The sequence below is a fragment of the Somniosus microcephalus genome, chromosome 16, assembly GCF_052327205.1.
Source record: "Somniosus microcephalus isolate GS21.2 chromosome 16, FLI_Smic_1.0, whole genome shotgun sequence".
NCBI lineage: Eukaryota > Metazoa > Chordata > Chondrichthyes > Squaliformes > Somniosidae > Somniosus > Somniosus microcephalus.
Genome location: NC_141002.1, coordinates 48,809,708 through 48,826,399, shown reverse-complemented (window position 1 = coordinate 48,826,399; position 16,692 = coordinate 48,809,708). Strand labels below are relative to the sequence as shown.

At 50.5% G+C, this 16,692-nt stretch overlaps 1 protein-coding gene across 2 annotated transcripts in view; it reads left to right on the top strand.

Moving 5' to 3' along the window:
- slc23a4 (solute carrier family 23 member 4) overlaps positions 1-16,692 on the top strand; it is a 70,158-nt gene that overhangs the window by 36,256 nt on the left and 17,210 nt on the right. For both annotated transcript variants that reach the window (XM_086008959.1, XM_086008958.1), the window contains exons 7-8: positions 3,841-3,997; positions 12,985-13,238. In XM_086008959.1, coding sequence (XP_085865085.1) covers positions 3,841-3,997; positions 12,985-13,238 — 411 coding nt within the window. The remainder of the gene's footprint in view (positions 1-3,840; positions 3,998-12,984; positions 13,239-16,692) is intronic.

Genomic DNA, 16,692 nt, shown 5'->3' with positions numbered 1-16,692 from the left:
GCCTGTCTTCAGTGTGCCTTTGCCTGTCCTTGTGCTCCTATGAAGTGCTACCCCAGTGGCTGTAGCATGGCTGGTGGAAGGCTGCTGACTTTCAGTGGAGGAGACTGCAGATGGCCTTGCAGGATGACCTTGAGCACCTCTGGGTCTAGAAGGCCCGGCTTTAGACTGCACCACCTCGGCATGGGCGGCAGCAGTCTGGGCTGGCTGGCTGACAAGGGCACTGGTGGAGTGGCAGCGGCGGGAGGATGATTGCTGTCATCCTGAGAGAGAACAGCAGTTCTTGCTCCATGGAGCCACTGCCACTCCTGCGGGGTGGCGCCTCAGCATTCCTAGCCATCTGTTGGAGGACAGATTGCTGGACTGCTGTGACAACCTGCAAGCCCTTTTCCACACTGGTAAACCCACCCACGATGGCAGCATTCTGAGCTTGCGTGACAGCAGTCTGAGCCTGCATGACAGAAGTCCGAACTTCCACTGCAGCACTCAGACGTTGGGTGGCTTCTGCTTGTGCTGCAACGGAAGCTGAGACATCACCCATCAGACACTGCATGATGGCTTGGTCCACAAGTGCACTAATGGACCTGCCCACCCCTTTCATGCTGGAAATCATGGGCTCCAAGCTCTGCGCAAAGCCCTGTGCAAGGTTGGTGTGCTCAGGTCTTCTGGAAGGCCTGCCAATCCACCAAGCATTTCATTGTGCATACCCAGTCAGTGATCTTCCATAGGCCGCCCCATCAAAGTCCTCATCTGATCCTCTATAGCAGAATTTGTGTGCGACCTCGCCTTCCGGGGAGCTGGCACCTGTGCTACCCTTCCCCCTGCCCTGACTGCAGCCCACTCATGCCTGGTGACTCACCATGTGAAGACCCTGCCTCTAAGCTACCCTCTAAATTCCGCGCAGTACCAGTATCTGAGCTGGTGTCTGCGAGTGTCAGATCGAGTGATGGTGTTTATTCTTCTTCATCACTCTCCTCCCCCTCTTCTTCTTGAACCATTGGCTGGGCAGGTTGGATTTCTGTGGTCTCTGAAATGAGAAAGGCACAAGAGTAGGGTTGTTGAGAGGATGGGGGGGAAGCAAGAGGTGCATGCTTACACCATGTGCAGCTTCTAAATCAGAAGAGATTGTGGGATGTGAGAAGAAGGATAACGTATGAGGATACTGACATCTTGTATTCTTTCAGCCCCGCCACCAGCCACAGGCGCAGCGATGCCCCTCCCAAGAATGGCCAGCACCGTCTCCTCCATGGGAGTGAGATGATGCAGGCAAGCCTGTCCCCTGCCGGTTAGGTTCTGCTGGCACCAATTATGCGCCACCTTTTCCTGCAAGAGAAAGGGAAGTGTGTCAGTGAGTGTGGTGCAATGTGTTTGGATGATGTGCCTGTCATGGTTGAATGGCTGACAGTGTGTGCAAGCTTTGAGATGTGGGTGTGAGGCTTGCAGCAGTGGTAAGTGTGTGAGGGTGAGGTGAAGCTATGAATGTGAAGTATGAGTCGTGTTTTGTAGAGATTGTTGGTAGGTGGTGATGGGGGTGTGGTGCATTAAGCAGTGTGTGAGGCTAGTGGTGCAGATGGTGGGATATGGCATTTGAATATGAAGTCACTGACCTTGACCACTCGTGTGAGATCATTAAACTTCTTCCTGCACTGCGTCCACGTCCTCAGGGCTACACTACTGGCAATCACCACAGTGGCTATCTGCTCCTAATGCACTTTGCTCTGTTGCCTGGAGAGCCTCCCAGCCCCCTGTGGACAGAGGACCTCTCTCCTTCTATTGACCTCCTGTACCAAGGCCTTCAATGCTGCATCGGAGAACCTTGGTGCACGCTCTCTCCCCTGTTGGGCCATCATTAATTGTTCTTTTCCACTGTCTTCCCCAGTCAGTTTGATGATCTGCTGCAGGAAGAATGCACCTCCCCTTTAAGGACATACAGACTGCCTTTAATTAGTGCAGGCTAGCTTTAATTAGAGCTAGCCTCGCACAAACTTGGGCACCCGGCTGAGCGTTCAGCCACTCAGCAGTGTGTTCAGTGCTGGGCTGAACACTGCACTCATGGAAATGAGCAGGCAGCACGAAGTTCTCGTGCTGCCTGCAGTCTTCTGAACGGGCGTGGGTTGATCACGCATCACGATCCCCGTTTTTTGCGGCAAACCAATTTCTAGTCCATTATCTCACTCATGGTACTCACAGGATAGAAGTTGTTGTTCAAAAGAAAATTAGTCTGTTTATGGAAACTGTGGCCTACAAATTGGATTGTGCAGAGCCAGTTCTTCAGGCAAAAAGCAGGCGATGAAAGGTCCAATATGGCGTGTGACATGTGCGCGCTCATTCCACAGCAGGTATGCGCTGCACAACATATTGGTTAAAACACTCCGCACCCAGGGCGCCCGACTGAACCTGGCATTACAACCATTGCCTACGCAAATCAGGGATCTAACGGCTATTTCAGGCCCCTTTGCGAAAATGTCCCCTTACTAACTGCAGCATGCGCTATGCATGTGCTGCAGTCAGTTTTCTCAGGTGAAAAGAATCCAAACCAGCGGTCTTTAAAGGGGCTGCTGGAGGCTGTGAGCTAAAAGGTAAGTAATACATTTTGCTTACCTGACTGTAGAGCGAGCAGGAGCAGGAGCAGGAGCAGCAGTGCTCCTCTTGGCTCCGTATTAAAACTGTGGGCCACTGCTGGCCTGCGCTCACCACCCCTCCCCCTCTCCCCCCTCTCCCCCCTCCCCCTCCCTCTTCCCCCTCCCCCTCCCTCTCCCCTTCCCCTTCCCCTTCCTCTCCCCCCTCCCCTCTCCCACTCCCTCTCCCCCTCTTCCCCCTCCCCTCTCCCCCTCACCCTCTCCCCCCTCCTCCTCCCTCTCCCCCTCACCCTCTCCCCCCTCCTCCTCCCTCTCCCCCTCCCTCTCCCCTCTCCCTTCTCCCCCTCCTTCTCCCCCTCTCCCCCCGCCCCACTCCCCTCTCCCCCCTCCCCTCTCCCCCCTCCCTCTCCCCCTTCCCCCCCTCCCCCTCCCTCTCCCCCTCCCTCTCCCCCTCTCCCCCTCCCTCTCCCCCTCCCTCCTCACTCTCCCCCTCCCCTCTCCCTCCCCCCACCTCCCCCCACTCTCCCTCCCTCCCCCCTCCCTCTCCCCCTCCCTCTCCCCCTCCCCTCTCCCCCTCCCTCTCCCCCTCCCTCTCCCCACTCTCCCTCCCTACTCTCCCTCCCTCTCCCCTCCCACTCCCCCCACTCTCCCTCCCCACTCTCCCGCCTCCCCCCTCCTTCCCGCCCCCACCCCATCCCTCCCGCCCCCACCCTCCCCCATCCTCTCCCTCCCGCACCCCCCTCCCTCCCACTTACCTTAGGTCCTTAGACACCTTCCCAGCAGGCCGATCTTGCAACCCCCCCGTGACCAGTGAGCTGCCTCTGAGTGGGTGGGGTGAAGGGTGGGGCTGCGACTGGCACCCACAGCTCACTGGCACTGTCCTAAAGACCGTCTGGACTGTCCGGACTAACTTGCCGTGGGTCCTGTCACCGGACTCTTTAGGCACGGGCAGCGCGCGATGTACTTGGATCGAGCTCCGATTCGGACGCGATCCAATTTCTAGGCCTGTCTCTTTCCTATGAGACAAAATATAAAAATGCTGGTTGAAAACCCAACGCCCAAATCATAACTGGTTGAATTGGCTTTTCTTGTTCTTAGGTTCCCGTCATATATTGTCTAGTGAAAGTGGTGAGAACTTCTCATAGAGATTTAAGCAGGGATGGTTCTCTTACCATTGTCTGTTTGCCAGTAATCAGGGGTTTGCAACTATTTGGAAACAGCCTAATTATTCTAAGTGTGTATTTTTATTTTATTTTATATGCAGGTGCTTCTTGGAATTGCTGTTTCGTGGATCATTAGTTTTCTACTGACACATTTTAACGTCTTTCCTGATGATCCTGATGCTTATGGATATTATGCAAGAACAGATGTAAAGAGTGACGTTATCATGCGTGCTAATTGGTTTCGTATTCCATACCCTGGTAAGTGAAACATAAAAGGTTCATGTTGTACTGTTATTCATCTTTCAAAATTACTTTTAAAAATTCATTCTTGGGATATGAGCATCGCTAGCATTTATTGCCCTTCCTTAGTTGACCTTGAGAAGGTCATGGTGGGCTGCCTTCTTCTTGAGCTGCTGCAGTCCTTGTGGTGAAGGTGCTCCCACAGTGCTATTAGGTAGGTGTAATATATGTGAGTAGAACAAATGAAGCACAGAGACACGATGAGTTGCTAGTCAAGGTGCTTGTTTACAAGGCCAGAGTGAACTGAACATGCGCATATTAAACCATGTGACAAATCATGTGATTGTAGGAATTGTCAGGTTCCTAATCAAAAGACTGAGATCGAGTCAGTCTGTTAACTAAACTAAGTTTAATACTGTTTTGCAGAAGTAACAATCAAACGCAGGAGAACTAACAAACAGGTCTATGCTCAATGCTGGCTCCACGAGGACTGAGAGGGCTCCTCCCTCTGACATCATGACATCATCACGTTTCCCGCCGTTGGGAACGTCACGTGACCCACGTGGTGATGTCATCGCGTTTGGTCTTAACCCTTTAGAGACCGCGCTATTTACATGTAGTAAAACGAATACAGGTACAGATTAATTCTGTTACAGATAATTATGTACATCGATATAAGAGTCCCTTGGTGGCTCTGCCACATGCGCCCCCCCAGAATTGTCTTTAACAGTGAAAGTCAATCGAAGAGGAGGGCGGACAAGTCTGTTCGAACGACTCCTATATTCCCGGAGAGGAATTTGTTGAGCGATAGATGGGCTGACAGGTGGAAAGATCCGTTCGGACGTAGTAGCAGCAGGTGGTCGACCACAGCATGGTGGCTGTGCAGTTTCGACCGGCCGGTCGAGGTCCAGGTGCGCGGGCTTGAGTCGGTCAATCGAAATGTAGTCGGGTTTGCCCCCGATGTCGACCAAAAAACTCTTGTCGCCTGCCTCCCGCACCCGGAAGGGGCCCGTATAAGGAGGCTGGAGTGGACCGCGATGGACATCATAGCGAACGAAGACAAACTCGGCCTGCCTTAACTCCGTTGGAATATGAGAGGAAGGAAGGCCGTGGTGCGACGTCGGAATCGGCTTAAAGGACTCGGCCGTTTCTCGGTGGGTGCTGAGTTGATCAGCCGCGGACCACGGCTTAGTTGGCGATGGCAAGAAATCGCCCGGCACCCGGAGTGGTTGGCTGTACACCAGTTCTGCGGAAGATGACTGCAGGTCTTCTTTAGGCGCTGTGCGCAAACCAAGCAGAACCCACGGAAGCCGATCCACCCATGCCGTGCCCTGAAGGGTGGCCCTTAGCGACGCTTTTAGCGACCAATGGAACCGCTCACACAACCCGTTCGCCTGCAGGTGGTAGGCCGTGGTGCGATGGAGCTGAAGGTGGCCGCATTAATCAGACGGCGATTTCTCACGTCCACCAAAAGGCTGTTGGCGCACAAGAAATCTGCGCCGAGGATGGCTTGCGAGATTTTGGCGGTGATGAAATCCCATTGAAAACGCTGTCCACTGAAACACACCTGGGCTCGCCGTTTACCGAAAGTACGGATAGCACCGCCGTTGGCGGCCTGGAGGGGAAAACCACGCCTCCCAGTCCGGATGTCGAGGACGGAGGCGGGCAGGATGCTACACTGCGCCCCTGTGTCGCATAGAAACCGTCGGCCGGAGATGGAATCAGTAATATAAAGGAGCTTCCCGGAATCGCCGATCGCCATCGTGGCCATGGGACATCCCTCAGGCTCGGGCTGCCTTTCCCGGACTTGGCGCTGGTGTCTTTTCTTTGGTTGAGGCGTGAAACTGCAGGGAGGCCGGCAGCATCTGGCTCTCGTGCCGAAGCGAGCGTGGTAAAAGCACAAGCCGGGCGATGGAGGCGTCGGGGCGGAATCCGCGAGGGGGGGTCGCCTCGTGGCGGTGCAGTACTACTGCGTGACCGCATAAATGGCGTCCGCCTCAGCGGCAAGTGCGACGCAATCTGTAGCATCCGATCTTGTGAGGGCTGCCTGTACCTGCTCGGGCAATTGGCTCAAAAACAACTCCCGAAAGAGGAAGCATTGCGGTTCGGAGCCAAGGAGTGTGAGCATCTGGCACATCAACTCCGATGGCTTGGAGTCGCCTAACCCGGGCAGCGTAAGTAAACGGCGTGCGCGTTCCGCCTTCGTGAGGCCGAAAACCTGAATTAACCATGCTTTTAGCATTTCGTACTTGCCGTCGACCAGGAGGTTTTCAAGCAGGCTGATGATCCTTGAAGCCGTGGAGCCGCCGAGTGCGGAGACCACGTAGAGGTAACGGGTCTGATCCGCCACGATGTTTCGCAGTTCAAACTGAGCTTCCGCTTGCACAAACCAGGAGGCCGCCTGTTGTTCCCAGAACTGAGGGAGCTTCAAAGCCACCGCGTTCGCTTCCATCATCTCATTGCGCGTCGCTTCCTCCGCGAAGATCGCTCGCGAAAGTTCGGGGTCACCACTGTAGGAATTGTCAGGTTCCTAATCAAAAGACTGAGATCGAGTCAGTCTGTTAACTAAGCTAAGTTTAATACTGTTTTGCAGAAGTAACAATCAAACGCAGGAGAACTAACAAACAGGTCTATGCTCAATGCTGGCTCCACGAGGACTGAGAGAGAGGGCTCCTCCCTCTGACGTCATGACGTCATCACGTTTCCCGCCGTTGGGAACATCACGTGACCCACGTGGTGACGTTATCGCGTTTGGTCTTAACCCTTTAGAGACCGCGCTATTTACATGTAGTAAAACGAATACAGGTACAGATTCATTCTGTTACAGATAATTATGTACATCGATATAAGAGTCCCTTGGTGGCTCTGCCACATGATAATATATTACACTACTTTCCCCTTAAAATAAAATGTACATATTCCCCTCTCAAATACAACAAAACTATGGTCCTACGTATCCCAAACTTTTCCTTCACTAGTTGCAAGCCATTTGCATCAACTTTCAGACCAAGGTACACAACTTCGGGCTGCACAAATTGTGAGATCTCACAACGAAATGTCACACTGTCTAATACTGGAGACTGTAATATCATAGACTGTGTCACAGTGTCTGTTAAGTCTGTGTGTTATAGTGAGAATTACTACACAGACCACAAGAGTAAATTCAACAGGTCTTTACTGGTTGGAGGTCGGACTATACTGAATACAATATTATTACACTGTGCTTATTTACCGGTGTGGTCACCACCGGTATTACGTATACAGCAGCCAAAGAAAGTAGTACCTTTCTTAAGGTGGACCAGGCTTAAGTTCTCTTAAGGTGGAACAGGTTACATACACCACAATCCTCCCTTTTTAGCTTAACAGTCATATCCCCAAATAAACATAACATATATACATATATAACTTCAGGTATAACAGTTCAAAGGTTCAGTCTCTCAGGAGGCTTTCTGATTCGGCTTGGATAACGCCTTTCAGTGGTCTCTGATTCTTGTTGTTGAGGTGCCTCCTCTAGTTGGTTGCCAATGTATTGGGTGTCATCATCATCAAGTACATTCTCGGCCGAGGTAGATGCTTCAGGTTCATGAACGTCTTCCACAGCTGTCTCTGTCACAACCATGGGTTCGACCCTTGCTCTCGACTCTACCAGTTGATCCGCATGACGCCTTATCACATTATGACCAATATCTACGGTGTACATCAGAGGTCCTTGTCTGGCCCGGATTGTTCCGGACTGCCATTTGTCGTTTCCATAGCCCCTTGCCATCACTGGTTGTCCTACGTCGAAAGTTCGAGTGGTCTTGCTGTTAATATGCCGAAACTGTTTGTTTTCCACTTCCCTCCGCACATTTGGTTTTAACAAGTCCAACTTGGACCGCAACCTCCTGTTATAAAACATCATAGCAGGACTTTGGTTAGTCACGGCATGATCGGCGTTTCTATATGACATCAGGAACTTATCGACCTTGTGTTGCAGCGGAATCTGATCATCATTCATGGCCTTAATAGCCTTTTTGAATGTCTGGACAAATCTTTCAGCCAACCCGTTTGTCGCCGGATGATATGGGGCAGAGGTACAGGTAGACTACCCTTTATCCGGACTTCCGAAAACCGAAACCCTCTAAAAACCTTCGGTTTTTTCGTTCAGCGTAAGTCGTGCGTACGACTTACGCTGAACGAAAAAACCTTCGGTTTTTAGAGGGTTCCGGTTGCGGAAGTTCGGATAAAGGGTAAGTCGTGCGCACGACCCCCCGCCGACCCCCCCGCGGACCCCGCCAGCCCCGACAACCGCCGACCCCGCCAGCCCCGACAACCGCCGACCCCCCCGCGGACCCCGCCAGCCCCGACAACCGCCGACCCCCCCCCGCGTACCCCGCCGGCCCCGACCCCCGCCGACCCCGACTGACTTACGCTGAGCGTCAGCGTAAGTCGTGCGCACGACCCCCCGCCAACCCCCCCGCGGACCCCCGCCGACCCACCTTCCGAAATCCGAAATTCTCCTTTATCCGAAACTCGGCTGGTCCCGAGGTTTTCGGATAAAGGATAGTCTACCTGTATAATGTTTAACTCCATTCTTCTTTTAAGAATTGTTGGAATTCTTCCGATACAAACTGTGGTCCGTTGTCCGAACAGATCTGTTCTGGCAATCCGTTCCTTGCGAATATTGTTCTTAACACCGCAATTGTCTTTTCTGAAGTAGTGGTATTCATCTTGATGACTTCTGGCCATTTGGAATGTGCGTCCACCGCGATTAGGAACATGGAGTCCATGAATGGACCAGCAAAGTCAATGTGTACGCGTTGCCATGGGGCTGAAGGCCATTCCCATGGGTGTAGCGGTGCTATCGGAGGTGCATTTTGCACTTTTTGACACCCAGCGCAGCTTTTCGTTAACTCCTCAATCTGTTGGTCAATACCCGGCCACCATACGTAAGCCCTAGCAAGACTTTTCATTTTAACTCCCCCCAGATGACCTTCATGTAGTTCTTTTAAAACTCTTTCCCTTAACTTGGGAGGAATAATCACTCTTGTCCCGTACATCAAAGTACCATGGCAGACGGACAGCTGGTCTCGCCTTGCCGAGAATGCCGGTAACAGAGGATCACCCCGTGTTGGCCATCCTTTCACTGTCACCTCGTAGACTCTGGACAGTGTCGGGTCGTTCCTGGTTTCTCTTTCAATACTTGCGTTGGTGACAGGTAAACACTCGATAATGGTCGAATGAAATAACTCAACAGGGTCAACTTCCGTCGTGTCTTCATCTTCAGGTAGTGGCAGGCGCAACAGGCCATCAGCATTGCCATGCTGTTTCGTACCTTTGAATTCTATCTGATATTGATGTGCCCCTAAGAAAAGAGACCATCTCTGGAGACGCTGTGCTGTCATCACCGAAACACCCTTCTTAGGGTTAAAAATGGACACCAATGGTTGATGGTCCGTCAGAAGTGTGAATTTTTGGCCCTGTAGGTAATGATTAAACTTCTTCACTCCCCATACAAGGCTAAGGGCCTCCCTATCGATCTGCGCATAGTTGCGCTCAGCGGAGGTCAATGATCTGGATGCAAACGCGACTGGCCTTTCCGTGCCATTTGGCAATTTATGTGAGAGTACTGCCCCAATACCATATGGAGAAGCATCACAAGCCAACCGAATAGGCAGTGTCGGGTTGAAGTGAGCCAACACTTCCTCTGAGGTGATCAATTCTTTGCTTTTGCGAAATGCCTTCTTACAGTTTTCGCCCCAGTCCCATGGTACCCCTTTCTGTAAAAGAGCGTTCAATGGATGCAGCACCGTGGATAGATTTGGCAGAAATTTATGGTAGTAGTTAATTAATCCTAGAAACGACCTCAACTGAGAGACATTCTCCGGAGCGGGAGCCTTTACAACTGCCGCTATCTTGTCAGGAGACTTATGAAGCCCCTCCTGGTCAATGACATGACCACAGTACGAGATCCGCTTCTGGAAGAACTCACATTTCTGCCGATTTACCCTAAGTCCATACTCTTTCAGTCTGTTGAGCACCAGTTCCAAGTTAGCGAGATGCTGTTCATCACCATCACCTGTGATCAGAATGTCGTCCAGGTAACATTGTGTGCCTGGAATTCCCTGTAATACCTGCTCCATGGCCCTCTGCCAAATTGCTGGAGCCGATGCCACACCAAAAACCAGCCTATTGTACCAGTACAACCCTCGATGCGTGTTGATCGTGAGGTATTAGCGTGACTCTTCTTCAACCTCCATCTGCAAGTACGCCTGCGCCAGGTCTATCTTGGTGAAGTGTTTCCCGCCAGACAGTGAAGCGAAAATATCCTCAATCCGTGGAAGCGGATACTGCACCGTGTGAAGCACCGGATTAACGGTGATCTTGAAATCTCCACAGGTGCGAACCTTCCCTGGATCTCCTGGCTTATTGTTCGCAGGACGTTTCATAACGGGAACAATGGGCGTAGCCCACTCACTCCAATCTACTTTAGACAGTACCCCTGAACGTTCTAGTGCTTCCAGCTCCGCTTCAACCGCAGGTCGTATTGCATAGGGTACCGGTCTGGCTTTAAAAAATTTTGGTTGTGCATGTTCATCAATCTTGATGTTTGCCGTAATTCCTCTCAGTGTTCCCAGTCCCGGCTGGAACACCTCTTTAGCCTCATCCAATATTCTGGACAATCGTTTAGGTTTGACAGCTGTTTCCTCGGAATCTACCGTTAGTGCTTTCAAGGAGTGCCAGTCCATATTCATTTTCCTAATCCACTCCCGTCCTAGTAGTGGTGGACCTCCTTCAGGTAGCACATATAAGTCCATTACTTGGCTTCCTTCGCCCTTGTGGACCACTTCTACCTCTATTTTTCCGATGGGGTACACTCTTTGCCCCATGTACGTTTTCAATATAATCTCCGTATCCTGTAAGGGAATATGTTGGAATAACCTTCTGTAATCTTTCTTATTCATGACCGTCAATGCCGATCCAGTGTCCAATTCCATTTTTACTTGGACTCCTGCTATCTTAAGAGTGACCCAAATTGTCTGGAGGTCTGTATCCTTACCAACGTTGTGTATTCTTAAGCTATCCAGTTCATTACTGCTAGCGTCTGAATCTGACTTCTGTTCAGTCAAACTGTTCTTTGTCACCTTGTGTACCTTTGCATATTTTCCTTGCGGTGACTTTTTATTGCTGGTCTTCTTTCCTGACCGGCATACTTTAGCTATGTGGCCAAACCTGCCACACGTTCTGCATTCTTGGTTTTTAAACCAACACTGGTTCTGATCGTGCGTTGTCTTTCCACAACAATAACATTTGACAGAACTCAAACCCAATTTGTTTGTACCGAGTTCCGGTGGCCGTAGCTGCATTACTGCCGTGCCTCTCGCTGCGGCCTCGTGTGCTGCTGCCATAGTGACCGCCTTCTCGAGAGACAGCTCATTCTCCTCGAGCAGTCGCCTTTGTGTATCCTGTTTAAATAAACCACACACAAATCTATCTCGAAGTGCCTCTGTCAGTCCCGTTCCAAACTGACAATATTTTGCTAGCTTACGTAATTCCATCAAATATTCAGCATTGCTTTCATTTTGCCGCTGTCTTCTATCGTAAAATTTAAATCGTTCCGCTAGCATCAGCGGCGTGGGGCTAAGATGATTTTTTAGGACAGTAACAATCTGTTCGAACGTCTTATCCGCCGGTTCATCTGGTGATAACAGGTGTTTCAATTGCCCGTATGTCTTCGCACCCATTAAGTTTAGTAATGTTAATGCTTTATCTGTCTCAGGAATTTTATTTGCCTTACAATAGTTTTGTATGCGTTCTACATACATAGCCCAGTCTTCTATATCACTGTCGAAGGCATTAATGTTCCCATGTTTAGGCATCGTAGCAATTTATCGTATTTTTAATGTTATCTAAGATGGCGGCTTCCCGCTCTTGCCGTCGTCCTCCGCCCACAAAATGGCGGTTTTCCCGCGCTTGGCGGTCTTCACCCGTCCCCCGACGCTGTCTCCGCTTCACCGCGGCTCTCGCGCCTTCAGTTTCCCCAGACGCTGCGCCTTTAGCCCGAATGCGGCCCTTATCTCCGGTCGCGATCGATGTCCCGCGCTGCGCCTCTCGCTCGAAAGCAGCCCGGCCCTTATCTCTGGTCGCGATCGACCTCACCGCCCTTATTCCTCCGTCTTCCCAGCCCCGTCTGTACAGCCAACGCGGTTGACTTTCTGTCGCGTCGCTGCCCGGCTTACCCACCACGAGGTAGTAGAAGAAGCTGACAGTCGCTGATGGAGGCTTCGAGGTCAGGATGTCTTCTGCACTCCGGTTGCTCGATGCCTGCCGCTCGACGTGTCTTCCCGTAGGTGATGAGGGTGGAAACCTCTCTTTGACGTCCTGTCTGTGGACGAAGTCGCCGTGGAAATTACTGCAGCAGGGTAAGAAGCGGACTCGTCGCCACTGTTAAGTCTGTGTGTTATAGTGAGAATTACTACACAGACCACAAGAGTAAATTCAAACAGGTCTTTACTGGTTGGAGGTCGGACTATACTGAATACAATATTATTACACTGTGCTTATATACCGGTGTGGTCACCACCGGTATTACGTATACAGCAGCCAAAGAAAGTAGTACCTTTCTTAAGGTGGACCAGGCTTAAGTTCTCTTAAGGTGGAACAGGTTACATACACCACACTGTCCAATACTGGAGACTGTAATATCATAGACTGTGTCACACTGTCCAATACTGGAGACTGTAATATCATAGACTGTGTCACACTGTCCAATACTGGAGACTGTAATATCATAGACTGTGTCACACTGTCCAATACTGGAGACTGTAATATCATAGACTGTGTCACACTGTCCAATACTGGAGACTGTAATATCATAGACTGTGTCACACTGTCCAATACTGGAGACTGTAATATCATAGACTGTGTCACACTGTCCAATACTGGAGACTGTAATATCATAGACTGTGTCACACTGTCCAATACTGGAGACTGTAATATCATAGACTGTGTCTTTTTGTGCTCAGGGCAGTGGGGATTACCAACAGTCAGTCTGGCCGGTATTTTTGGAATTCTGGCTGCAGTGATCTCTTCAATGATTGAGTCTGTCGGAGACTATCATGCCTGTGCTCGGCTTTGTGGTGCTCCTCCTCCTCCAAAAGATGCCATTAATCGAGGGATTGGCATTGAAGGAATCGGTTGTCTCATCGCTGGAGCTTGGGGCACAGGCAATGGGACCACCTCCTACAGCGAGAATATTGGCGCGCTGGGTATCACTAAGGTACAAACTGAAGACACAAATGGGAGACAGGTTCCCTCAAATATGCCTGTTAACAATCTGTAAATAATTTAAAAAGAGGTTTATATTTATTTTAATATTATTTGAAAGGTATTCACTGTTTCTTCATTTTCCATTTGTATGTTTTCATCACTAACTACGCCCATCGTGGTGCTCCATAATCATCTGCGAGTGAATGCACAAACATAACCTGTGACTGTGACTTTGACTTCCAGACTTCCACTTGGCACCTAAGATGGTAGAACTCAGCTGGGTAATGGGTTGTAAGCCTTTGACAGGGTCTGGCACCATGCACAGTTACAAGTTACCAACAAATGGTCTCCTACCAAAGTTATGTTCAATACTATAAACAGAAAATGCTGGAAACACTCAGCAGGTCAGGCAGCATCTGTGGAGAGAGAAATAGATTTAACGTTTCAGGTCAATGACCTTCCATCAGAACTGGAAAAAGTTAGAGACGTAACAGGTTTTAAGTAAGTGCAGAGGCAGGGAAAGAGGGGAGGGGAGGGAAGAATAAAAGGGAAGGTCTGTTTTAGGGTGGAAGGCAGGAGTGATTAAATGACAAAAGGGTTGATGGTGCGAGGCAAAGGAGATGGTAAAGGGACTAGTAAAGAAACAAAAGATGGGTCTGAAGGAGCTGTAAATGCCAACAATAGAATCATTACCAGCACCTGCTATCTGAAAAAATGGGAGCAGTGGTTATGATCTGAAATTGTTGAACTCCATGTTGAGTCCAGATGGTTGTTGAATGCCTAATCAAAAGATGAGGTGCTGTTCCTCGAGCTTCTGTTGAGCTTCATTGGAACAGTGTAGTTGGCCGAGGTCAGAGTGGGAGTGGAGCTGAGAATTAAAATGGTAAGTGACCGGAAGCTCAGGGTCACATTTGCGGACTGAATGGAGGTGTTTTGCAAGGTGGTTACCCAATCTGTGTTTGGTCTCCCCAATGTAGAGAAGACCGCATCTTGAGCAGCGAATACAGTATACTAAATTGAAAGAAGTACAAGTAAATCACTGTTTCACCTGGAAGGAGTGTCAATATTATCTTGTTCCCTTTTTAAATTGTTCTAGGTAAACTATCCCTCCTCATCCTTCTTGACTTGTCTGCAGCCTTTGACACGGTTGATCACTCCATCCTTCTCCAACGCCTCTCCACCATTGTCCAGCTGGATGGGACTGCACTCGCCTGGTTCCATTCTTATCTATCTAATCGTAGCCAGAGAATCATCTGCAACGGCTTCTCTTCATTACCACTGGGGTCCCCCAAGGATCTATCCTTGGCCCCCTCCTATTTCTCATCTACGTGTTGCTCCTTGGCGACATCATCCGAAAACACAGCGTCAGTTTCCACATGTATGCTGACAACACCCAGCTCTACCTCACTACCTCTTCTCTCGACCCCTCCACGGTCTCTAAATTTTCTCCAATTAAATATTGGGAAGACCGAAGCTGTTGTTTTTGGTCCCCACCACAAACTCTGTTCCCTAGCCACTGTCTCCATCCCTCTCCCTAACATTTGTCTGAGGCTGAACCACACCTCCGCCCTTGCCTCAGCTCATCCGCTGCTGAAACCCTCACCCATGCCTTTACCTCTAGACTTGGCTATTCCAACACACTCCTGGCTGGCCTCCCACATTCCACCCTACATAAACTCGGCTGCCTGTGTCCTAACTTGCACCAAGTCCCGTTCGCCCATCATCCTTGTGCTCGCTGACCTACATTGGCTCCCGGTTAATCAATGCCTCAATTTCAAAATTCTCATCCTTGTTTTCAAATCCCTCCATGGCCTCGCCCCTCCCTATCTCTGTAATTTCCTTCAGCCCCACAACCCCCCCCCAAGATATCTGCGCTCCTCTAATTCTGCCCTCTTGAGCATCCCTGATTATAATCGCTCAACCTTTGGTGGCCGTGCCTTCTGTTGCCTAGGCCCTAAGACCCGGAGCTTCCTCCCTAAACCTCTCCGCCTCGCTACCTCTCTTTCCTCCTTTAAGACGCTCCTTAAAACCTACCTCTTTGACCAAGCTTTTGGTCATTTGTCCTAATGTATCCTTATGTGGCTCGGTGTCAAATTTTTTGTCTTAAAATACTCCTGTGCAACGCCTTGGGACATTTTACTACCTTAAAGGCGCTATATAAATACAAGTTGTTGTTGTTGTAGTTGATGGCTCATCCTCTAACTGATTTTCCATTAGCTCAGAGATTCCACAGTGCTCCGTCCTCTTGCAACTTTGTTCCTTCTTTATATCAGTGATGACCTTCGCTCATCCAACCCTCTCCACTCTACTGCTGATGGTTCCACTCTATATTAAGCAACTTCCTTCAGGCCACATGCCCTTAGTGTTCACAACATCCAGTAATCTGGCAGCTTAGTGGTTGAATCACTTATATCTTAATCTGGCCCATGCGCTTTGAAAATTTGCTACCTCGTCAGAGATGCAGGTCCTGAAAATCTGCAATGTTTCAGGTGGGGCAGGCAGGGGTGGAGCTCAGTTGTGCCAGTTTTCTGTGCATTTGGACTGCGCTGGGGTTTCCTGAGAGGCCGAAGGTGGACAATCTTGTGTCCAGCCCATTTCCTAATGACAAGGAGGGAGTACATTACCTGCCAGGACCTCATCCTACATTTTGTATGACCAGTTTTCTTACAGCAGCTGTTCCCTTTTGGAAATGGGACAGCTTTCTTTTTATGCAAAAAGCATCTTCATCTGCTCTCGTCGGCACTCTGTCCCAGCGCCTGACCTCTGCTGCTAATTTCCTTATTCCTCCACCTAGCCGGCACCCTGACTGTGCCACTACTGGCACAGGCACCCGCCCACCTTATGCAAATACCCCTGACCATGGGAATTCGGCTGTGGTCGGGGCACATATGGCCAGCAGATGGAAGCCTCGCTCCACGTAGCTACCCTGTGGGGCTGAACCGAGGGGTTTTCAGGCCTGCAATTTCTTTGTATCGCTGGCAAATACCAACCACTTCTTACCTTTTGATGGCTTCACCCCATGTTCTTTATCTTTCTTGCTATTTACCCTCCTGCTTTGCCAAAGCTGCATCCGAAAAGCTTGGTTTCCTTTTTCGTGCCAAATTCTTTTTTAACACTCAGAGGCCTAGAAATTGAGTGGGGTTAGCGCCCATTTTGAGGCGCTAGAGGGCCTAGCGCCGCAAGTACAGCCGATTGAGAAATTCACTTGGGCGCTGCCATCGGCGTTAGCCGGTTGCGCTGCGCCGGCACCGATGACGTCATCGGTGTGCGCAGCGTCCCGGTTGCCGTGGCAACGCGCCCGAACGCCGAAATTGAGTTGCGGCCGCCTCGCCCGTGGCAGCCGCAACCAACGATTTTTCAAAAGTTCGCTACAGGTCTTAGCGCCGGCGCATTAAGGTCGCGCGGCGGCCGGCCGCTTTCCCGGCGGCCGCCTGCCCGCACCTCCCTCCCCGGACTCCTCCAAC